Source organism: Labrus bergylta, chromosome 6 (genome assembly GCF_963930695.1).
Source record: "Labrus bergylta chromosome 6, fLabBer1.1, whole genome shotgun sequence".
NCBI lineage: Eukaryota > Metazoa > Chordata > Actinopteri > Labriformes > Labridae > Labrus > Labrus bergylta.
The window spans coordinates 18,011,013-18,036,843 of NC_089200.1; the positions used below are offsets into that span (position 1 = coordinate 18,011,013).

At 37.9% G+C, this 25,831-nt stretch overlaps 2 protein-coding genes across 2 annotated transcripts in view; one reads left to right on the forward strand and one right to left on the reverse strand.

The window, feature by feature from the left end:
- Positions 1–13,605, reverse strand: part of faf1 (Fas (TNFRSF6) associated factor 1) — a 59,070-nt gene extending 45,465 nt beyond the window's left edge. The window contains exons 1-6 of the mRNA XM_020632142.3: positions 13,291–13,605; positions 11,485–11,553; positions 9,238–9,284; positions 6,660–6,925; positions 6,452–6,543; positions 5,032–5,123 (exon numbers count right to left, since the gene is read on the reverse strand). Coding sequence (XP_020487798.1) covers positions 5,032–5,123; positions 6,452–6,543; positions 6,660–6,925; positions 9,238–9,284; positions 11,485–11,553; positions 13,291–13,350 — 626 coding nt within the window. The 5' untranslated portion in view covers positions 13,351–13,605. The remainder of the gene's footprint in view (positions 1–5,031; positions 5,124–6,451; positions 6,544–6,659; positions 6,926–9,237; positions 9,285–11,484; positions 11,554–13,290) is intronic.
- Positions 13,606–14,608: 1,003 nt separating this feature from the next.
- Positions 14,609–24,342, forward strand: cdkn2c (cyclin-dependent kinase inhibitor 2C (p18, inhibits CDK4)). Its single transcript, XM_020632183.3, has 3 exons — positions 14,609–16,155; positions 17,605–17,962; positions 24,205–24,342. Exons 1-3 carry the CDS (start codon positions 16,024–16,026, stop codon positions 24,207–24,209), a joined length of 495 nt encoding a protein of 164 aa, XP_020487839.1. The 5' UTR covers positions 14,609–16,023; the 3' UTR covers positions 24,210–24,342.
- Positions 24,343–25,831: the final 1,489 nt, after the last annotated feature.

Sequence of the window (25,831 nt, forward strand, 5' to 3'; positions counted from 1 at the left end):
GATCATAATGACACTGCAGCACTGTTTAATCAGTCCGTTTGGTTTCGGTGTGTGTGTGCTGCAGCATGAGCCAAGCTCGACAAAGTAATTGCCAAGGATATTACCATTTATGTGACATTTGCATTTTTACTCAGCAAGAGTTTGGAGCAAACAAAACTTTGTAAAATTGAATTGCGGTTTTCTGACTGGCAATTGCATATTTAGGAAACATTCATTGCCGCATTCAAGATGTTTATTTTAAGATAACCATTTCATCTGAAAATATTAGTCAAGCCAAGACATCCTTTATGCTTTAGATAAAAACCAGCATTTCATTACGTAACACAGAATTACATATGGTGGCTTTTCAGTTCTAGAATCTAAAACATAGGCAAATGTGGCTATAACACGGCTCTGTGCACTGTAATAAAGATTAAACACAATATGAATTAACTCTCACTTAGTATGTTTATATGTGAGTTTATCATGTCATGCATTTTTGTCTTTGTTTTCTAATTTACAGGAGTGACCTTCATTGAAAATATACAACTCCTCAAAAAGCAAAACAATTCAAGTGTAATGTTAATTAGAGAAGTGTATTTACTTTTTTATCTACTTTGAAACTCAAGACTAAACAATGAAGCCTCCCAATTTTGAGTGAATTAAATCTGTGTGACAGCTGAATATGATTTTTTATCATGTTTGTATCCCTACTTTTCATAAAAGCAGCAGTTTGCCAGTGGTGCAGTCTCAATATTGGGCAAGGGAAATACATAAAACATGTAAGAATCAATTCGATTAAGTGTGAACAAACTCAACTTGGAAGAATATGACAGATCTTTCATTTTTAAAAGTCATCAACCTTTTACCTTAAAAAAATATTAACTGCATGAATTTTAGCTTTAGAGAGAGCACTGTGTATCCCCTGTAGAGGAAAAGAAGGCTAAGCAGGGAAAACATTCCATAATTAATCAAAAGTCACTAACTGTAATATTTCTCCCTTGTAATTTATAAGTAAAGAGGTAGGTTTCATAGGATAAACTATGATGAGCCTGAAACTTGATTTAAGGACTCAAAAAACAGGAAATAGGTTCAGACCTGTATGAAGTTTGACAGTGTGTTTGACTTGTTAAAGGTGACGACAAACGTGTTTCAGGGTAAAAACTTCCCTGTCTTTAGCAATCTAGTTAAATTACCAGATCCATATGAGAGTCTAAGTGCACTGATCAAATTTAGAGAGCACAGGCATGGAAAGCAATCTGTTGGGAAGATGCATTCAAATGATTTGGTCAAGTCCAGTTTGCCAGCCTTACAAACAATAAGAGCTGTGCCCCCATATACAATGAAGCAATATTTATTCTTAATTCTTATAATAAAGAGTTAACAGATACAGACAATATGTGCGACTTGACAAGGAACAGAAGATTGAGGTAGAAGTTAATCAATAACACAAAAGCAAGTTGCTTAAAAACAATAAAGTTACTGTTGTGTTTTGGGGCTTTTGCATTAAGAACAACAATTTAGTTGTAAACAAAAGTTAAATACTCCGTAGTGTAAGCAGACACGATAAGTTCACTTTAACTGGGTGATCAAATTGGTTAGTTGACGATATTGTATTTTTCACCAGCAGTCCACATTAGGTTTAGGGACTTTTTACTCGACAGAGCTTTGCCTAGTGTGTGAAACAAATTTGCACACACTGAACATAAACGGCACGTACTGTCTTTTTTTTTTGGTGTGACCGCAGTTTATTTTTGCATACTAACAGCTTGTCTGGTCCCGCTACAGGGGACTGCTCCCCCTCGTTCTCTGTGATCTGTCACCTATCCTCTCCCAATATGACAACAGGGTCACCATACACACACACAAATGTATACACAAATGCATGTGCATACACACAGAAGGCCACACACTCCATTCAGCCCCAACTGTCCTCCACCAAAATAGCTGACACAGAATAATGAGCTCCTGACACCCAAAATGATATCGATAACACTTGGAGAAATGGCAACGGTGCTGCTAAAAAGACACAGCAGTTGGTGGGGGAGTGAGAAGACGAGCGACAGAGAAGAGGGAGCGAGGGAGGGATGACTGGGGAGATGAGGGCCATTAGCTGCCAACACAATATAACTACCACTTAGCCTAACTAGTAGGCAATGCGGCAAACTGCCAAATGACTTCTTTTACAAGTGTTGTGGTGACATGTGGATGCTTGCTTGGCTTCTAACATGAGGAAGTGTGCGGAAAGTAACAGTACAATTTCTGTTTACAAACAAACTAAGGCCTTTGTGAGGCTACTGTACAAACAACTCTGACTGATAAAGACAATGTATGAGAGAAGACTGCCGCTGAATATTTTCAACAGATCCTGTGTCCTATCATATTGATCCAATGATATCTTTTTATAACATCAGACAGTGTGTTAAACAAAGATATCTCAGAGTGTCTTTAGTGTATATGAGAATATTCCTAAAAAGAAAGATTAAAAAAATATATTTGATCAATTTAGCATTTAAACTGAAAGCTGTCTTTTTGAAAACCATTATAACAAAAAAAATGTCTATTGTTTTTTGTAAAATTAAAGAAAAATTTACATCCCCCGTTGACGTATTAATTTCAAAGGTTGGTAGTAATCATTATGCTCTGCTTCACAATATGCCTGTATCAAGAAAGACAGAAATAATTTTTGACCCGTTTGTTATTTTTTGGTTAGCATAGACTCTATGATGAGACCTTATCCGAATCAGTACTTAAAGTGAGTCTGATGATGAAAAAAACAGGCATCTAATCATGTGCCAAACTTTTCATAACCACAGAAGCAGCACTGTGCGCTCTCATCTCCCTCAAATGAACTCAATATGTCTGCAATCCACACAGAAGAACAATGGAAACCAGAAAACACACATACAGTACAGTAATATATATTTAAGAAAAATATCTAAACCTATGAAATATATTTCTTACAGGCACGTATTCGCATACCAGCATGATGCTCTCATCCTTTAATTAAAAATAAGACGGGTCATGGTCATCCTCCACCACAGAGGTGTAATGAAGAGAGAAATATTACTTGGAAGGACATTGTTTACCAGACACTGATGAAAGGACAATTGTATGTTGAGCTGCCACCTGTGATTGTATTACCTCTTTGATTTTCCAAGAGCTGCCTGACATTTAGAGAGAAAGGTTTGCTAATACTGCCACGGATTCACAGAAATGACGAGGACAACCTCCAGGTGGAGAACACTGGCTTAATGCAGCTTTTTCAACACACCTCCTTGTCAGTGGGTACCATCCCTTATGTGTGAGGCTGGTGTGTATTGGAAAATGGGAACAAATAGGTATAATAATAGTGTGAGGCGACTGACCCGGGCCCTTGTCAGAGTCTGATGTGTTTTCATTAAGACCACCGTTTACCAAGGACAGCATTTGGTGAATTTATCATTTCTAACAACAATAACAGCACTACGCCGATGTTGTGGCACACTGTTTCATATTTAGTCCAGTGCACCAGAAAAGCTGCTGCCAAACCTGCCGAATTGGAAGAAAAGTGCCAAGAGAGGAAGAAGTGAAACGTTTTTCGCTATAGCAGCTTTTAGGGTAGGGATGTTGTTGACTTGTCTCTACCAATGTCAAGCTACCACTAAATTGTCCCTGACAATAATTTTCGAACATTTACATTTAAAAATACTACATGGATCTCTGAATGCATGTTTGACCTGTTCATATGAGACAGCTGCCACTGTTTGTCTCTGCAGACTTCAGTGGATTTCATACACTTCACTGATACACCTAAGAGTTATACAGAGCAACAACAAAACAAAAACAGTACTCTCAAGATTTGCCATCCACATTTACACAAAATGCTCTCTGTCTCTCTGTCAATCTGCGGCACATCCGAGTAATAGGCCTATGTTCAATTATTATTTATTTCATACTCAGCGCCCTCTCGTCGTGGTTACAGCTTTGTAGCCTGTGATTATAAAAGCGCCAACATGCCGAAGTATTGTAGAAGAATACATATTCATAAGAAACTAATAAAAACAGGGTAAAAACGTGTTATTTCCACAAAGATCTCTCACTGAGGTAGATACAAATAACTAAGTTCATAATTATACAGTCAGGATTCGGTCCACAGCTCATATCTATAGTGGACTGATTTACAAGCTCCAAGCGCAATTATCTAGAAAGTGAATCCCTCCTATTGGATTAAAATCTGCCTAACTCATATTCAAGGTGAGAGTACAGTTAAGGCGAAGCAAACTACCTTCTACCTGTGTTTTTTATTGGCATCCTCAAATTACCATGTGCATGAAAAACCAGACAGTTCTTATTTAAATAGATACGTTTCCCTTTACAAAAATAAAGTCAATTTCAAGACATTTTCATTTATTTTTAAAAACATATTTTAATTTTGATGTACTAAGTTTAGCTAAATCCTAACATTAGCTTTGATGTTGTTAATTTAATTTTGAACAGGGCACATGTGTACTATTTTTGGAAACAGCATTAAATGTGAGAATGTCCTTCCTTCTATTTTAAAACTATAAAACATTCTAAAATGGGTTGCATGTAAAAAGTGTTTGGTTAAACCATGTGCATGTTTGTGCACACAGATTAAGAAAGGTACAACTTCAGCCTCATTTTTCAGTCATGAAAAGCTCTGCTGAATAATTGTCAATATCATATACGCAGCTTATGCAAGATGCATAATAACCTTCAACAACAATAGCCGGCTTTTAGAGAAAGGAGAAGATTATTATTTACACAACACAGAGATTGCAGCAGTCGACGTTTTCCTCAAAATGTCACAGTGGATGAGAAAATAAATGTGCACTGGCAGGTCGAATGTCTCTAATATTCCAAAGAAAATGATATTTGCTGGCTGTATTAGGATGCATCTTCTTCATAACTGGACACAGACTGCCACCTAGTGTTCATTATTAGGTACTACACTCATTTCAATACCAAAAACCTTAAGGCAGAGGAGGATGCATCCTGAGATTACATATAAATAGGTGAAAAAGAGAGTTTTAAATGTGAAATGAATACCTGTTATTGCTGGTGCTGGCCGTAGCGGCAATTTCTGGGGTCAGGACGTAGAGGCTGTTGTTCTTGGGCAGGTGTAAACTTCTCAGCACGGTCTGATTACACAAACAAAAACACACAGAACTTCAATAGTGTCACTCACTAAAGTTAATGAATAGCCATGAAGATAATTATTTGTTGAGGGAATATGTTTGTGCATACATGTGAATGTTTACTCTTTTGTTAGAACATGACTGTGCTTAAGGACTATAATTCTTAGAAACATTTTACTGATTGTGGATGATGAAGAATACCTGCTTGAAGGTTTACGTTTGTGATGATGTCTTAAACTCAGGAACATGAGGAAGCCCGTGAATAGAGGTGCAACAGATGAGAGTTGATCTGTGAGCCATTTGAAATTGCAACTAGATTACTTGCTCAACACTAGTTTGAGTCTAAATGAGAAGAGAGGATATTTTAATAAATATCTTCTTTGTTTTGAGCCTATCTGTAAAATGACCCGATCCACACCATGAGATTTGTGATCCGTTGCACCACTAGCTATTTGATTCTACTCTGTCATTGGGCGTCCCTCCACACTCACACCACGGCACGGAGTAATCTCAGTCTGATGTCATGCCCACAGCTGAATGAAGTACCTTTGGTTAAGGTGAAAGAAAGAAATAAAGCCGCTAGCTTTTGGGGCTGTATTTGAAACAGGACCTTAATAAAACCGTGATTTGATGTCACTCAAACAATAACTATCCACATAAACAATGTTAGGCAGACTAAAGACACCTTATTGTTTCAATCTGATGTCTACAAGATGATTCGTTTTTGTACACATAAAACCATGTAAACATAAACATATGACAGTCAAATGAACACATGTTCAATTTTAAAGACTAGACAATTGTTAATAACATCCTGTATGCAATGTTAACTTCTTGATTTCTAATCTTAAAGATACTATTTTTATCTTCTCTTAAGGTGTTTAAGTTTGTGCCACTGATAACCCCAAACTTTTATGAACGGAGCACCTGCCCCGACACCAGTTCAGTAAGCCAGCATCGTTGTAGACTCTCGTGGAGGGTTTAACAATCCGCTCCCACTCCACACTAAGAGATTTTGGACAGGACGGAGTGTGGCGGACCCTACACACCAGCGCGCAGTGTTTACGGAGGAGACATAGGGAGTGGTTTAAGAAAGGCTCATTGTGTGATAGGATATTTGAGTACTAGTGTTATAATTGTAATGTTGTATGTTCTTATGTGTCAAAGAATGTGATCTATATTCCACAGAAATATAGGCAGACACATGACAAATTGTACATGGTTAATGTTAGAATAAATGAAGATTAAATGTTTTAAAGATATTTAAGTTTTCAGGTTTAGCTGAAATCACTAGTTTCTCGTTTTCACATTAGAAACATTTAGAAACTCACACTTTCTGATACATCTCCACTCTTCCATCCTTTCAGCTGCATTTTGGACACTGGGACCCCAAGCTCTGTCTCGAGGAGTTGTTTGATCTCTCCTATAAATAAAATGTACAAAGAGGATGGAAAAAATTAGCTCATGTACAAAAAGTGGAAATGTGATATATGTTAAGTATCATACACAGTGTCTTATGGCATTGTTTATGGTGCTCACCGACTGTGCTACCCTCCTCCAGTACCAGTTCGACAGAGCGCTGCCGGTACTCCACCCTGAAGTTGAGCATCCGGGGCTGGCGCTCTACAATGTGTCGGCTGGAAGAGTTGCTGGGACAAAAAGCTGAAGTGGAGGACGACGGAGGAGAGGAGGACGAAGACGAAGAGGAGGGAGGAGGAATGGAGCCTCCTGCTGCTGCATCGGCTGCTTCTGATTGGCTAGGAGGCCCGTACATGCTGGCCTGGCTCGCCTCATTGGAAAAGTTACTGCACAGTGGCAAAACGATTAGGGAAGGTGTGGAAGATAGCTGAGTTTTCATATAAAATCTTAAAAGTCTCAAGGTTTTTGATCATCATTATGGACAGGAGACAAAGCATAGGATAGGCTTACATTTGTGACCACATTAAACTTGTCTTAACTCTGTTACAAGAACAAAAAAGAAGTGATGGCAAGACAATAAACTAAACAAACCAATGTCTTTTCCTTCTGTGTCCTGCCTTACAATATTCATAATTCTCTATCTAGCTATTTTCTTCGCTGGATCCTCAGTGTTACCGATGTTTAACGCAACATTGTAAACAATGTCTTTGTGTCCTGACCATGAACAAAGTGTGCCCTTTGTACCTTGAAGTGTATGTGGCAACTGACTCACGAGAGAGTGTGCCAGACTCTTGCGCCAGCACCAGAGAGTGTGCTTTTTAACAAAGGCTTTATTTTATTTGGCCCCATATATTTATTGGAGGGGCCAGGTTCGTCCTGAGGCGAAGGTTGGCCGTCAACAACCACAAAATATCCACAAACAAACCGGACCGATCACTGTAATCGTTGTGTGTGTATCACACAGAAAAGGTATTTATCTCTTTGTCCCCTAGTTGATGGAGCTGACATGACAAATTAATATTTCTTAGTCAGATGAAAGCGTATGAAAACCATCTGAGGTCAGGATTTGGAATAGTTGGTAAAAGTAAGATAGAAGTTGTGAAAATACAAATTCTGAAAAAGGAAAAAGTGAAGCATAGTCAAGTCAAACACTTGATTTGAGCCATTAAGAAAGAAATAAGAACTAAATAAAACTGACACTATGGTGAACCAGGCACTACCCTGTCACCAGTGTTATGGGGGAAGAGGTAGATAAAAACAAGATAAACAATACATATAAAGCATCAAAAATATTTCACTCAAAAAAAAAAAAAGAATGATCTTGCCAAGAGGAGTTTTGGGACTTTAAGGGTTAGCTCTAACAGCAAATGAGAGCAGTTTCACCCAAAGTTGGCACAACTACACTGAAGACCGTTAAATTGTCCGTTGTTGCCGTTTGGGGATTACTCCAATGCTGCCCTACATATAGATGGCACTGTTTCTCTGTGAGGTTTCCCAGAGCAGACTAAACTGTTAAGACCTTCACCAACTAACAATCTGTCAGATCAGTGTGAGGACTGACCATTTTTATCAAGTCCAACAAGAAAATACCCAAGGATTTCTGCTTACTGATGAACAAGTGAAGCGTTTTAAAATTCCCAACCTGTGCTTACTAAAGAGGACACAAGAGCAATAGATTGGAAGCAGCAGCGTTGGAGTAGCCTCCAACTGGCTCCAGATCATGTCACGTCATTAGAGTCTGTTTACCGGCCAACCTCAGCCTACTCACAACCGTGCCAGCCACTTAGTAAATGTGTTGGCTGCTAGACACACTGCCAGCCAGCCTCCATTCACAGCAATGTGTGCCCTTGAGAAACACCAGCAATATTCTCATGGCCCAAAAGCCTAAACCACATTAAACTAAATGCTTGCCAGTGCACAAGCACACACAAGTATGCAAACAAAATAAATCAGTGAAAACAGAATGTCTCTCCAGTTTGAGCGGGTTCTGATCAGCTCAATGCATTCATGAGTGTCAACTAACCGTTGAACGAAAGTGAAGCGCTTCAGAGCCCCTTAAAAAAACCTTTTCCACTCAGAAACTGTTTCAACTCGACTGGTTGCTGAAAGATCCTTGCAGTTGCAGTGTCTTTTATATAATTTATCAAACTACAACACCAGCAATAACCTTCAACTCTGTTACACATGTATAACCATTAAGTGGAAATGTGTGTACTGTATATAATGTCTATAACAAGGCTCACTTTCAGATCTATCTTCTACATGTATTTCTCAGAGGAAGCAGGTTATACAGGAAAAGTACTTTCATCAGTATGCCCTGCAATCGAGGTAAAAAACCTCGGATCTTGGAAACATGACGACAGACTCTGAATCTGTGAGGTTACATTGCCTGATCATCACTGAGGTGAGGAGTTCAATTTCCTGCTAACACAATCAGGCTACAGTTTCACATTTCCTGCAGTGTTTAACAGTTGCTTTACTTGCATTTGTGCCTGTAGATGCTTGCACCCCAACCATTCAGATTGCTTTGCCCTGTCTCATACTACATTATCATTATAGCATGGAAACAGAAAAAAAACCCAATGTATTACAAAGTCATACATTGTGCATAATCTCTGGTAACATTTGTGCAGTGTTGTAAGGTCACCTGACATACTTTCTCTAGTTTACAGTAAACACAAGGCGACATAGTAATTACCTTTGTAAGATCCCGTTCTCCTGTGGTATCACTCCATTGATGGCTGCCTGTAATTTAAGTGGAAAGATGTCATACAACACATTATCATCTTCATTTTCCTGTTTTAGTTTGAGATATTACAACATAGGGCTGGGTGATTGTACCTCAAATCAATATCACGATTAATTGAACATTTTACCTCGATTATGATTAATGAACGATTATTTCGTTTTTGTTTTTTGCCCTCATAGTTCACTGACATGGTCTCTACTGTAAATATGCTCAACTATAAAAGCTGGGATATTTTTTCTAATAAAATAATGTATATCTGATTAAATATTTTGTGGTTATTTATTGAATATTTCTAACTGAAATCAAAGCATCGATTGAAATGAAAACAACACTTTTAGTTTTTAGTTTTAAAGTAGAAATTATCAGCAAAGGTAATCGAATACTCAGTCCACATTCAACCAGGCAAGTTGTCTGTACCATTATGTTAGTAAATGTTTGTGTGATATATGCTTGTTGAGTTTCAGGCCCAACCTATTAAAGTGCAAAAAAGAATGATGGGAAATTTAAACAGGCTGTGGCTGATCAGCAACACAGAAAGCTGAAAGGACAAACATCACAGCATCCACGGTCGGCACTGTGCTTTTGTGTGAATGGACAATTGACTGGACTGCACTCGAACGCTCATTATTCTTTTCAGCTAAACAAGTTAAATTAACTCAGTGGTTATATGCTGGTAAAATCTGTGCACTCTTCCTTTTTTATGGAAGTATGTGAATACTGTATGAAATGGATCAAAATAAATAACAAGGACTTAAATTCCAGTGATACTGAAAAGCAAACTAAAAGCTTTGTCGGCCTTTATGAAAGGCAATGATGGACGGATACTTCCACAATCATACCCCTTGTCACCACTTGTGTGCCTGGCCTTTTGATTTGTTGATAGTTTCTGCCCCATTGATTCCATTGATCAGAAGTTAAAGTGGAAGCAAGATGGAAAATCACAAAAGGTAATAAAGAGGATTAATGATGGCTGAATTCAATTTTGATGATACAGTACATATATATATATATATATATATATAGAGAGAGAGAGAGAGAGAGAGAGCGAGAGAGAGAGATAGACTGTTTGTATGATTAAAACAACATTTGGATAAAGAGCTTCAAGTTTCAAAAAGTTATCTATTCTTTGTTTCAGAATACTATAGCATAGATGTTGACCCAAATTTCACTCTCTAATATCAAACACCCTCTATGTTTGTTATTAGAGGGGAAACAGGCCTTTAAGTGGTAAAAGCTTGCCTTCTGTATAAGAGACTGTAGTCCTCGGGAATAATTATAACAAGACATAAGTAACCAGTATCACATGAAGATAAGTACAGATAAATGAAAACAGTTAAGACTTAGCCGTTTGGTAGTTTGTTGGCATTAATACCTGAGATGGGTTTTTACAAATTTAAGAACATGAGGAAGTGAGAAGGGTTAACAACATGGAACAATTAATTTGTTCTTACTTAAGAAAATAATTGGAGCATATTGACTATATTAGATATAAAAGATGATCCAGAGGGATAATGAAATCAAACTCCAGGAGTGGTTTGATGACTGCTTTGGATGTTTTTAGTGTGTGCCTATTTTAACCTCAAGCTATATGCAGTTAAATCTGAAGCCACTTCTATCCACTAACTCATTACAATCAAAGCAAGAAGAACGAAAGAATAATTCATGTCGCAAATGTTTAAAAAAAAATGTTTTTTTTATTTGACCTACTTTCAATTGCTCACTATACAAATACATAAACAGATTAGTGTTTGTCAATGTTTACAAAAACTACCAGCTCTTGCAGAGAAACTACAAGTCATCAGATTTACAGGTGCAGTGATTCAAGGCCCCACCATCTGTCTGCCTGCTCTGATCTTCCGCCAGCATTAGTCTAAATATAGACTGACCCCTTCTGACATGTACTTCATGGTAAAGAGTTCCTTGCTTTTGACTCATAATGAGTTAATAAAAAGCTGACAGAGACATTCTCTCTTACAGTGTCTCTTCACCCTATAATACCTCTAAGAACACATTTTCTCTGTTGGGCAGGGGTGTTGACACTACCCAATTAACATGACATCCTTCAGGGTGAAATTAAGAAACGTATTTTTCAAACAAAATTACACAGTGCTTGTTATGGGATGTTAACTGCCCTCTTGAACTAGATGTCCTTTCTGTCAAAGAGCAAGGCCCAGTGCCTATACATAATGGACTTACCACTAAATCCCAGTTATTGAGCTCTAACAGAGTGATTGCTTCTGCAATGTTGTCAATTCCAGTGCAAGCCTGTGAGAGAGAGAGAAAAACAGGACAAAGTGAATCATAAATAAGAAAGCACCACTTTGCTGGCTGTCTTCACATTAAGGACTGTGAATCTGTTGATTTCAAGTTGTTATGCACCACAGATCATATCAAAGAAATGAAAGGCAGCTCTCAATAAATACGCAAAAAAAAAATATTGTACTGCAAAGACTTCTATTTCATATTATTTTTAAACATTTCATACAAACTACTTCACATTAATTGCAACAAAATAAAGAAAAGACAAGCTAAACAGGCTCAGGTTTCAATTAGAAAGTAATGTTATCTGAAGCTACCAACATAAAGAAAACAAAGATTCATGAGAACCTCTGGCTATTGTCATTTAAACACACAGATATTAAGCACATGCTACTATATAAATGATTTATGAAATTGTTGGACTCTGGTAACTCTGGTCTCTGGTAACGGTGGTCTGTTATTTGTTTTTAGTGTTTGCTTATTTGTTTATACTACTGCTAGGTTTAGCAAGTATCATTTGTTTTTTGTTTTTTATAACAGCTGGGAGAAAGGGATATTTTTAAAATGTTGGCTATTCAAGACATCTGTTGGACAAATAATTTTACTTTGACCAATCAATGCTATTATGACTTATAAGACATTGCTGTTCTCATTTATTTTGATTCACTTTTTGCTAGATGCGCAACATCTGTTATTTCAACATGCTTTACTTAACTCCCCACAACACAAAAACACTTGATGTCTTTTGTCAAGCTGATGATTAAATATAGTGGCTGATATGTTAAATGTGTAAAACCATCTCAAGAAGCTATAAAAAAAATCCAATTCCAAAGAGGAGATAATGAATAGCTCAGACATATGTAAGCCTTGTTCTAAGGATATGGCAGTAAACAAACTAAAGTGTGTTGCTAGTTTCTCCTATAAAACAGCAGAGACAAAACACATTGGGAATAGTTCTGCAACGTAAAAAGACCTGGCCCTATAAAATAGCTTTGCAAAATATGAAAGGAGGCAGAAATGCTTAATTGAACATACAGTCTGTAATAGCATTACATAATGTCATATTTGTTTTCACCCAAACCATGTGAGTTAGAAGTGAAGGAAACTTGTCCAATGTTAGTGCTCAGGCTTATTTTCCCGTATTATATAGTATATAGACAAACACACTGAGAGACACCAGCTTTATATTATCTTAGTATTGACGTCAACAAACACAATGACAAACCACACAGAAAGCTACACTTCTGCCAGCTTGAAGGAAAAGCATGATTTCGAAGCCAGCTCTTCTTTATTTTAAACTAATGACCCTTAAGATGTCTCTTAGGGACACGTAGGTCCTCATGGTTTTTTTTAAAACCCCCTGACCCGACAACAGTGTAAACAAGCTGACAGCGTCGCAGCTCTCATTTTAAAACTAACTATGTTGTCGTTATATGTCAAGCGAGGAAAACGTGATACAAACGCAAGACACGGGGTTACGTTCAGCTGGTGGAACCGGCAGCACGTCATCTTAGTTAACGCCGCTGCGGCTAACTATTACCTTCAGAATCAGTTAGCGAGCTGTTTTTGTTTGTTAGCTTCCTGTGCTAGCCACTGAGAGCTCTGTTGTTTACGACGCCAGTCTGGGTCCGTGTGTGTGTGTGTGTGTGTGTGTGTGTGTGTACGGTTGTTGACACCAAGCCCCCCAAACAATTCAGCAACGATAAACAGAGAACTGAATCCAATACTCGGGGACAAACAAACCTGAAAGTCGGCCAGAATCATTTCTCTATCCATGTTGCTGTCGCCGCTTTCGGAGGCCATGGCAATGACTGGCTAAAAGCGATTCTTCTTCCACTGGCTCTCTCGTCGCTGTCTCGCCTCACCAGAGGGACACTTGAGTATTAATAAAATACTCTGCTTAGACACGTCAACTCGTAAGAGGTTGGCACACAGAATATGTCACACCGTGTCGGAATTCAACACCCTTCAGAGAGACGAAATTCTGGAAAGTAACGTTTCAGCCTTCAGTTATCTCGCATCAGTATTGTCATCTCCATTGCTTTACGACTGACGTAAAGCGTCTGTCCATGTCGTAAACACTCAAACGAGGACGTAAGGTGATTTCCTAACCGTTAACTTTGTAGTAGATGTGCCCGTTAGACTACATAAATGCTTTTTTTTTTTTCCAACCAGCAGACCCCTGAAATGTTGGGCGGTAGTCCTATAATTATAGGCTACCAGTGGGCCTATTCTTTGAAATGTTTCTTTGTGTATAAAGGTTATTGCGCCTAACAAGTGTAGCCTATAATATCTTCAAGCCTAAAGATCTAATTCCAAACTAATAAATTGTGCAGACCACGATGAGCATGTAGCCTAGATACACCGGTGGCAACAGTTTTAAGGGCGAATTGGTGTTTTGGGGGGAGAAAAAAAAAAGAAGAAAAGATTAACAATTTGTTTTCCTTCTTTAGTTGCAAACAGCAAACAAGAAGGAAGTTTATCGATCGGATGAACAACGAACCTTTCTTTGTTTGCACACAGCCACTTACCCGCACTTACTGAATGTCTACTTGTCCTGTTTTGACACAGACAGCCTAACAACTATCACCGGTCATGTGGGTCGATTTGAACAGTGTTTTCACTTCACTCGAGCCCCTTAATGTCATTATAAAAGCTCACACATGCGTCACATATAAGGGAAGTGGATATAGCCTCGACTATCACCTGCCCATGGCTGCTGGAAACCAAAAAAATAAACCAAGCTTTTGGGCTCTACTCAGCTCCATCACTAGAGGGCGGTAAGATGACACGAAGCTGATGGGTACCCACCACAGTTGCGTCAGTATACGTCTCTGTTGTGCCTGTTGGGATTTAGACAGTTCAATATAAACCAAAAGTGCGTAGTTTTTTTTTTTCCCAAATTCTTTAGATTTCTGAAATGAAGGCTAAACCCTGTATCAGTGGTATCTTATTTATAAAGGATTCACAACTGCTTCGTTGTTACAGCATCATGTTACCAACCCCCACGACCCCGCCCCCTTTTACAGATTCCATCCAATCACACCATTTCATCTTTTAGGCAACATTGTTTAAAAATTATTTACTCAGCCGATCTGTGAGGACAAACATCCTATTATCACCAGCTTTATCTGCACGTCTAACGAACCTTACATGTGACAGCATGCCACTAACGATATCTCAGCAGGAGCTGCACCGTGTTTGGACATTTTAGCATGCATGTTTGAGAGACATTATTGACTCGGACATTATTGTGACAGCGGCTAACGGAGGATTTACCGTAGGGTAGGTTTCCTCTCGAGAAACAGGATGATCGTGCAATTTTGGGACGGACTCGCTCCCTTCTCTGATGCTCTCAGCCCTGAAGAAGACTTAATAACAGGATCGTAGTCGAATTGGATACCAGCCCTTTTTAAAATTAGTCATTGTTGTTGTTTTTTTATATGAGCGGGAAGTAAGTGTAAATGTCCGCCGTAGCCATTTTAATAACTGTTTTGCTTTTTATCTTGGCCTATTTCTAAGGCTTTCGACATGGCAGGATTGTACAGTGACCAATCTCAGGAAGGAAAGCTTGTGGTATGGGTATAATTCATGGTATAGGCTAAGTACAGTTCAAGAACATAGCCTAGTTCTAGACAATTTTTCTTGTAGGCTATATCCTAAAAAAATAAAAGTGCAATTGCTGTTGCTGTATGCTACCCATATCCATTGACTAAAATGTATTGGTCTGCATTAATACTTGAGGGTCTTATATCTTCACCAGATCAAATAAACATCTGATCATTAGACTGTTTCTGCTGCTAGATGGTGCTCTTACAACATAAATAGTTTCTATGATATTTAATGCATTGGAAATAATTTGAGTATGCCAGTCACTCATAAGCTAAACTGCAAAATTACAGACTAACATAGCCTGTATGAAAGGTGTATATAAAATCAGTTAAAGTCACTATATATCAATTTAGTTTCAAAGATCAAAATATGCAAAAAAAGAAAGTGTGATTTATATATATATATATTTTTTTTAAGTAGCCTATCATGTGTTTTAGTTCCTACTACATTGCATATTTATAAGAAATCAATGTTTGATCAATCCAATCCAGAATAATTTAAATGTATTTAAAGGTGAAAAAAGATACAAATGAAAGATCTGGGTCTGGTCATACATACACACACATACACATTGAAAAGTAATCCTATTGTGCTTGTTGTTTTCAGCCCTGTCTTTGAGGACCTCATTAGCTGCTGCTTACATTTGTTCTTTTTTAAATATAGATTATTGAGATGTAAGCCCCATTGTCCTCGAGTGATGTGGCAGAATTTTCTCCTTGCTTTATTGGGTCATCTAAGGTTTCATGTAAGGGGAGGTGGGGCCTCCGAGAGGTGTAGACCAGACTGTCTCCTGGATTAAAGCAATTTTTCTCTCATCATATTATTCGGAACTTTGGATTCTATTTCTTGATATTTTTTACAACAATGGCCGAGCTGTCGGAAGCAGACATGCTCTGCAATGCCTCTGCCAGTGGACAACTACTACATGTGTTGTTTTTGCTTGAAAATGGAGCCGATGTTAATGGATTCAATACTTTCAACAGAACTGCATTGCAGGTTGGTACAAACGAATTTTAAATTTGTTTCTTTCAAAGTGCTTTTGGGAAAATAAACATACTCAATGCTCGTAGTGACTATGTGACACACATGCCACGTGTTTGACTTCCTTTTCCTACTGTAGTTTTGTGATGATATCTGATTATGTTTTATATGATTTCTGAAGTTAATAGGCCTATAGATAGACGGATGTCAGAGAGGATGATTCTTATCTTACCTAAAAATGTTTGTCAAACTAATCAAATCTTTCACACAAAAAAGGCCTATAGTTTTGCTGTAAATGATTATTTTAAGTTTAGCCTATATTATTACTATTATTTTGATCATTTAATCACTTGTTTCTATTTATTTTTACTGCTCTTACCTTCTTATTGCTGTTATCTCTTTTTATTTGCTTTTAGCCCTTTTAGTTTCTTACAGCTTTTTAAATCTTTGCTCCTCTTTGTCTCAGCTCGTGTTGTTGTGTTCTTGTCTTTCCTGGGTTCTTGTAATGGTTTTTATTAAGGCCGGGTTATATATGTCTGGGTATCTTGCTATATGGGTTCTTTTCTGTTGGATTGTCTTTTATTATTTGGAGTATTTTGCATTTGTTATGTTCTTGCTGTTGTTTATGTTCTTCTGTGTTTGGTTTAGTTTGCTTTGTTCTTGTTTTTGCCTTTGCTGCTTGTCGAAGCACTTTGTAAACCTGTGTTTTTAAAGGTGCTATATAAATAAAGTTATTATTATTATATTGTAAATATATTCTGAAAAAAGTGTCAGTTGGTTTCAGCTGAGCTATAAAATGTTGCTGTTATAGGTTAGTAGGCTATCCGTTTTAAATGTGAATGTTATTGAAATACAGATCTTGAAAAATAAGTTGCACTTAAATAATAATAATACAAGGTTAGTTGTGTTGTATCAAAGAAAGATCATTCTACATAAAATAGGCTACTTTCGTTTAGTAACTGCAGAGAAGAAAACAGTTATGAAGAGGAAATGAGTTGGGCAACACAAACAGAAGGCTCTACATAAGTTTTCAGAAAAATCTTAAAATAGTCATACAAAAAGCCTGTTGCTACCACTACTAGGAATTAGGATAATGACACGGGTCACTTAGATTATCACCAAATTGAGTAATTGTCTGTCTTCTGATTTATACATAGCATTTATCCTGTATGCAGCTCTAATGTTGTTTCAGTGATACAAAAAAAAAAACAACAGCTATCTATAACCCCTTAGCAAGCCATCTACATGCTAATATTCTATGAATTGCTTCTTTTGCAGTAGCCTACATTGTCTTAAACGCGGCTGTCATGTCGATGAAGAACAGCCTTAAGTCTGTAAAACAAGCGTGTAAAGCCTGTAGTTTTATAAACCAGGCTAAAGCGGCCTTACTTTGTTCTTCGTTTCTTCTTATGCAGCATCTTAATCAAAGCCTAATTTGTGTCTCCTCTTTCGTTCTTTGTAAAGGTGGTGAAGTTGGGGAACACTGCACTTGTTGAGGCCCTCCTCGTGGCAGGGGCAGACCCCAACGTGCCCGACCCGGTCCTGAATCTCACCGTGACCCACGACGCCGCACGCGAGGGCTTTATAGATTCTGTGCGCGTGCTTGTGGACCACGGCGCAAACACGAACCTCGTGGATGGGCAAGGTAACCTGCCGCTGCACCTGGCCGCCAGGGAGGGCCACCTTGACGTGACGCAGCTGCTGATTGAATGCACCGCCAACCCCCAAGCCGCCAACAGCGAGGGATACACAGCCGGAGAGCTCGCGCTCCTCTACGGGAAAACTGACACCTTCAATTTCATCCAGGAATATTTGGGTGCACGTGAGTCTAGGTTGTTTTTACTAACGTCCCTTTAAAAATTTCGTCCAACTAATAGACTCCAAGTTTTAGTTTTACAGACAGGGAGAGAATTGCTGTGGCATGGTACAAAACGCAAACTTGCCTATCCTAAAGGAGAGTCGAATATTTTCCACGATTAACGAATATTTCTGTTAGCCTACTATATAAGCCAAAATGATTAGGAATAGATGAAAGGCTTACAGGCCTAAACAAAAAGCTGATGTTCCCCCTTCTCGGCAGCTGCCCCAGTCGTGTCGCGCGCGCTACGTGTACAACATTTGGGAATCCAAGGTTCAACTTTCCTTCTTGTTCAGTGTAGCTGCAACATTTACAAACACGCTGTGAAATGAATGTGCCTATATAGGCCAGCAGGCTGATACAAGAAGACATGGTGACGGTAACACAAATCCATACCGTCCAAATAAGGACGCAGTAACTTGCACAAAAACATATAAAACTACCGTAAGAACATGTCAAAAGATAAAAAAATATAAATACCTTTAAAAATGAATGAATTGCTTTTTAATGTAAAAACTTTACTTTAAAATAAAACCACTTTAAAATATCTTAACGTGTGCATTTGGATGTTTGAAAACGGCTAGATGTAGAGACACATTTCCTCAAAAATGTTAGGAGTTTATTGCTCTGCGGATCTTTTATAGACTTTTAGATATCATTTTACAAGTATGGGACATATTTAACTGAAATAGATTCACCATCATCACTCAATAGATTAAATAATCTCTTTATAGAGTGTATAGTAGGCTATTGCTTTTGTTTTGTGTATATTCCAATAATAGACTGCAAATTCTTCTTGTACAAATCCTTTATCTGTGGGATTAAAAAAAAAAATCTAACAACAGAGTTCCTTATACACTCTTTGTTTTATTTAATCCAGGACACTCTGGACCAAGGATATAATAGTTGGGATTTTTCATTAGTCTATAGGCCTACTTTTATTTAGTTTTGATTTTTTGTTTTCAATTTTAGTTTAGTTTTCATTCGTTTTTATTGCTGGTTTGTTATCTTATTTTTAGATAAAAACCAAGGACATTTTCTCTAATTCTATATAATTTTAGTATGTTTTGTAAACCCATACCGTTTCAGTTAGTTATTGTTTTTTGGTATTTATTTGAGTTTCAATTAATAAAAATGTTTTTTTTTTTTTTTTTTTTTTTTTACATTTTAGTTTTCATTTACCTTAATAACCTTGCTCTCAACTAAGCAATTCATGGACCACTTGTCTAAACCCTATGAAAGTCTGCAATGTTTTTAACACCATGTCAAAGTCGCTTGTAACAAATTGAAACTTAAACTCTTGTTGTCTGATTATTATTTGGGTTAAACCCATTTCCTCCAGAAGTTGAAGAACTTAGACAAACAATTTTAAACACGGCTAAGTACGCTAAGCCTGCTTGAACAAATACATGGACTGCTTTTACTGTATAGTTTATGAGTAAATGCAATAAGTTATCATCTGACTTGGCAAGTGAGTCAAGACATCCTACTCCCCAGCTTCTCAATCCTTCCTGTATGATCTTGGACATCCCCTGTTGGACATCCCCTGAAAACCTCAGCAGGAATGTGATGCAGGCATCCCAGATTTCAGATCCACTTTTGGGTTACTTTTCATACAAATGAAATTACTTCCTGCTCCCTCCTGATGGCTTAACTTCTGACCCTATTTTTAGGGCTACCCCAGCTGTCATTACGGCCACTAGTATTAGTGATCTGATTCCTTCTGTCACAAAACAAAGGTCATGAACACCAACCCTTGTCATCAAGCTAAGACTAATGGCAATCATCTTATTTAGCACAACACCTTTATTGTATAACATATTATCGGCTGATAACACAATTCATTTTTCGCTCACACAACACAAGGCCTGTGATACTCCTCCTGCATCAGTAACTCTATCCCAGTCTAGAGATAGTTAGATTGGGGTCTGCCCCCGCCAGAGTTATTTATTATTCTTGAATAATTGGAAAAATACTTCAGACAATTGTTTTCTTTGAAATCAGGAACCACTTGCTACTAGATTTTTGGTTGCAAAAAATACTTTTTCTTACTTTATATTACTTTGATGATTTAATTCATGAATTCAATTTCTGCTGAGAAATTATATTGAATGTATTGCTGTTTAATATTTTCCTGTGAGAGTGAAAGTTTCTTGCTGCAGGGATGTTGTAGGCCTATCAAAATTACCGTAAATGTTCTACCAATTGCGCACTAGAAACACAAGGACGTCGTTTTAACTGGGGAAGCTGCCACTCTCTGTTACAGGTAGAATAGCTCCAGTCAAAATGATAATGTTACCAAAAATAAATTATCTCTTTTCAATGATCCCAACCCAACCCACCACCAACCGGTTTTAATCGCTGGACTCGTAATAAATAAGTTCTATTTGAAAAATAAAAAACCAAGGATTAAACTCAATACACTGCAAAAAAGTAAAGACACAGGAGGACTAAAGGCATCTAATTTTGAGTTCTTTACCTATAATTTCTGACTTAACTTTTTTTTAAATTTATTTATTTTTTGTAATCATAAGTTTGGACATACTAATGCATAAATTAAAGTGTAAAAACATGACTACAACTCCTTGTTGTGGTAAGCACTGCTAAGGTTTGTCCCAGTTGTTGTTTTCCCTGTTCTACTTTACTCTACTCCCCCACTTTTTTGTTGTTGTTTTGTTTTCATTTCTTTTTTCTCTCATTATTTTTTTAACTTATTTTTGGCACATCTCTGCCCGATATAAAAAAGCAATATGTACAACTATCTGTTGGTTGTGTGTGTGTGTGTGTGTGTGTGTGTGTGTGTGTGTGTGTGTGTGTGTGTGTGTGTGTGTGTGTGTGTGTGTGTGTGTGTGTGTACGTGTGTGTGTGTGTGTGTGTGTGTGTGTGTGTGTGTGCGTGTGTGTGTGTTTGTGTGTGTAAAAGTGCAACGGCTGCTTCTCAAACTGTTCTGTCTTTATTAATGTTATCAAAAGTCCACGTCTGTAACAGTGATCATGTGATGACTTGGGCTACTAATCCATGGTGATATCGTGCGGGGCTGTTTTGGGCAGGTTGGGGACGGCTGCGGCAGGTGGTTTCTTGGTGGTATGGCGGACGGCTGGTGGGCAGTGGCTGGGGCAAGAGCAAGGACCCACAATACCCTCTCTGACTCTCAAACAAGGAAAACAACAATACAAAAATATAGAAAGGATCGTTAAACAAAGAACTAACTAAAACCAGACAAAACAAATCAATTCAGGGAGATATGAAGGTGTCACCCCTCAGTGGTCAAACTGCCTCCATACGGTCTGGTAGTTGACCACTCTGGGAAAAGGCACTGGTCTTGTCAGGGCCGGCACTCTATTCTGAGTCTGGGTGTGGCTCTATAGACAATAGATCTCCGCATGAATTCCAAAAATAAACAAATAAGAAATTACCAGTGTGGGCGCTCCTTGTCTGCCATGCCTGCTCTGCCTATGGTTGTGCTGCTGCGGGCGACTTGGTGGAGGCCTAGTTGCGTGCCTCTCTGATGGCCTTCTCTGACCCCGCACTTCATTGCTGTGAAGGCTCGTGGTGGATGGTGTGGCATTGTAACATTTTGGTTGCAGTTGATTATTATAACACATTTGTTGTATGATCGCTGTGCAGTATGGTATAATATACATATATATATATACAATATATATATATATATATAGTATATATATATATATTGTTTTCTTCATGGTTGCATTCTGTGGCCTAAGTTGTGGGTGGCAACTGTGCTTTTGCCTTATAAAGTGTGTGTGTGTGTGTGCGTGTGTGCGTGTGCGTGTGTGTGTGTGTATGTGTGTGTGTGTGTGTGTGTGTGTGTGTGTGTGTGTGTGTGTGTGTGTGTGTGTGTGTGTGTGTGTGTGTGTGTGTGCGTGTGTGTGTGTGTGTTTGCTTGGGTGTGTGAATGGGTACGTTTGTGTGAGGGGAGCTCGACTAGCCTGTTATGTGTCATTAGGTCATGTATTCATGTGTATACTTGTAATGTTACTCTTCTTTTGCTTTTATTCTGAGTCTTGTCAAGACATATCTCTCAAGTTGGGTTGTCCATTGCCCTGGCAATTGACTGGTGCCTGTGAAATTGTCCTTCCCGTTTTGTCCTTTGTGTCACTGTTTCACTTGTTATGTTATTTCACGAATAAAAGGAAAAAGAAAAAAAACATAACCGAGGCATGCAAATGTAAAGCAACAATACGACATTTGGTTTGACGTTGTTTTGTGGTTGTTTGAAGTTGCAGACAAGGTATCATTATGTCTGAGCCCATCTTGGACCCGTCTTATAATTATATAAGTCTTATAATATAAACTTCCATAACGACTGTTTTCATCAGCATTATTTACAGTAGGCTGATAAAGAGCACCCGACTAGGAAGTGACACCACATTCAGGTCTAAGCGTTTCTGATTTGCTCGAGTTTGTTAGTATCAGACTAAAAATGTAATTCCGAACGTGCTACTATCGTTGCAGTGTCTTTTCTGAAAGTCCCATGTGGTCTGTCTGTCTCGATGAAAGGGTTTCGCGAACGGTAGGCTATATGAATCATAGCCTTACAAATATAAGTGTTGATCTTTGTGGATATAGCTTAAGGATCTGTTAAAATGTTTTAAAATGGGACAAAATTAAATATTAAAATCATATGGGGGCAACCAAAAGCACGAGAGGAGCTGCGCCAGAAAGTAGACCCTGAACATTCACCCAGACCTTTTATGCAGTCGAAAATTAAAGTCTTTTTATTTCTTTAATGTAAACGCTACTCTCCTGTGTTTGTGTGTGTATGTCTGTGTATTTCGTAGGAACACAAAGTCAAATTATTGGTAGGTCTACGTTTTGAGACAAACTGTTGCCCACTTGATTTTGTAGCCTATAGGCTATTAAAATGCAAAAAAAAAGAAGAAATAGTTAAAGGCTTTGGTATATATTGCTCCTATCTAGCCTAAAATAAAGTTAAGAACAGTTACAATGAAATACGCCTCTTATTCATTTCGAACCAACGCATTTTAACTTCTGTCTGCAACATGTGGCTATCGAATATAGCACATATGCGCAATACAACCATTCTAGTTGTTTTATATAGCCCACAATCCATGCTGTAATTCTGCTTTATTTAAATAAAATGGAAAAAAAAAGATTAATGTAAGACTGTTGTATTGTTCTGTTCAAATCGAATATTTTAGGCTGAAGCTGTAATATCTGTCTGATTGGATGCATCCTGTCGAAAGCCATTTAATTCATAAAGGCTATAAACAGTAGTTATTCTTCAGAACGACCCAGCTCTAAGACCTTCTGATGCGAAAGCTGTTCTGATTTTGAGCTGAATGTTTAACATTTAACAACATACTACTTACTATACTACCAGGCCTACTTATTATTATTTTATCATCTCAACTCAGACGACCTTATCCTTTCATGAATTATTATTACTATTAGGCTAATACATTATATTAGTATTATTATCATCATTATACATAACCAAACCGGTCATTAATAACACAAATATTACTAATAATAATAATAACTATTACTAGTAATATTGACATTATTAAACTTAAAAGAAAGAAAGAAAAAAACATCACAAAACAAACAACAATCATAGAAAGATTCAAATAGATAAAACGTGGGAAAAAACAAGCTTTCACACATTAAAAGCTTCTTTAAAATGTAATGAGCGATGTTTTGCATGTGGATAGATCAGTGCAGTGTTGAATTTGTTTGGAGAGTGAGTTACAGCGGGACTTAAGATGATGTGCCGTAAAAATGTTCTAGACGTAGTGAAGTCTACAGGCCTAAAAAAAGGCATGGATCAGTGTTTTTGCAGCAGAAAAGGAGAGAAAGCCGGGCTGAGACGAGCTATGTGTTTAAGGTTGAAGAAGACAGTTCTTGTTTATCCAAAGGTCATTGTGACTTCTCGAGTGTGGACGTGCGCTTTGATTGACATGGGCAATGAGAGTCGGCTGATCAACGAAACGACCAAACTGAACGCGATTTGCATTTAAAAAACACATTAAGGTCATTGCTTAACAAATCACATCAGATTTAATATTTCTTGTAATTCCATGGAAGTGTAAAACACCATTTGAATGTGTATTTCTCATTTGCTTATTAGTTTGGCCCTTTTAATCACATTTATTTAGGCTATAGCCTACTTTACTTTAACTCTGCAATATAAACTAATGTAATGTTTTTCTTCTGCCTTACAGATTGAAGGACAACGAATACGAAGGCTACCGGCGTGCAAAGAAGTCAATTTTGTTTCGTTATCTTGTCTTTTGTTGAGTATGACACGCATTTTTTAAAGAAATAAATAAAATAAATAATAAATCAATAAATCAACTGCAGTGAGAGAAGGTGTGTGAACTCTTTGGGGTATCCATGCTGTTATATTTTGTCTGTAGTGATGACAGGGAAGATGTGCATGTTTCAAAAAAAGAAGCCTAAAAACCTATAATTTCTGACTTAACAAATAGACTTATCCTATCTAAATAATATCTTATTATGCTATTTAACTATAAGGCTTTCGGGGATTGGCATTATTAAAGCAACATTTGAATTAGCATATGCCTACAGATAATCTGTGATCCTCTTAATAGGCAATATTTTGTGTAGCTAGGCCTACAGATAAACACAGTGTTGTAGGCCTACACGTGCGATCAAGACAGTCCTCACTTCTGAAACGCTGGGATTTTTTTTGAGTCATTTGTTACACCTTCTTACCGCAATGCATACTTTACACACTCCGGAGAACATCGTTATTGTTGGTTTGACTATCGTTTCTGAAGTTGCGGCTGGCGCGACTGCAGTGGAACATTTTTGGCTTAAAGTGCACATACTCTGCATTTTTTTAGATACTGTAATGCCCAATAACAGTTCAAGATGAATCGGTTAGTATCAGCTGCTACTCGCAGACTTGACTTTCAATTCAAGCGACGCTACAGGCTACCACCTGTAGGCTTACCCCCCCTCCCCCCGCTCCTACCACCTGTAGGCTTACCCCCCCTCCCCCCGCTCCTACCACCTGTAGGCGTACCCCCCCTCCCCCCGCTCCTACCACTTGTAGGCGTACCCCCCCTCCCCCCGCTCCTACCACCTGTTCCGTCACATCAAACTTCAGACTGAGTTTTCTAGTTTGTCAAATAATTCAAATAATCAGAGTTGAATGCTTCTTGTTGTTCGAATCTACAGGATACTTTAGTAAGAAAGCTTTAAAATAGCCCACCTTTCACTTTTTAAAATAGGCTTAGGCCTATGTGCTTGTTTCACAAGGCAGCGTGGCCTAAAATATAAGCATAATTTAATAGCATGATTACGATTAAATATCAAAAGTAATGCGATTTGGAGAACTTGGTCAATATTTTATTATTGTCTTGTAGATCATAGGCCAAAAATACTGAGAGTCACAGAGGTCCAACCAATACTATAACCATTCAACTTTTACTGATATAGCGCCATATCACAACATAATTTATCTTAAAAACGTAACTTAAGATGGCCTACTCTGTCATATAGTGTTTACAGAAATGCAAATATGAATACAATAACAATAAGAAAACACAACACTTGCCAACAGTGGCATGGACATATTGCTATTAACTTGCAGACACTTTGAGCAGAATGAAGCTGGTGGCCACCCATCAGAAAGTGGAAAAGGGGAGAGACAGAAAGAGAGAAAGGAACAAAGACGAACAGGCCCAGCAAAACATTTAACAGATCAGCAGGATCAGCAGTGGATGGCTCTTGCTTTGCTGTCAGCAGCAACAGGAAACAAGCTACACCCACTGGCAGTTCTTTTTTTAGGGTCAAAGGCATTACATTTTTTGCCTGTAGTTG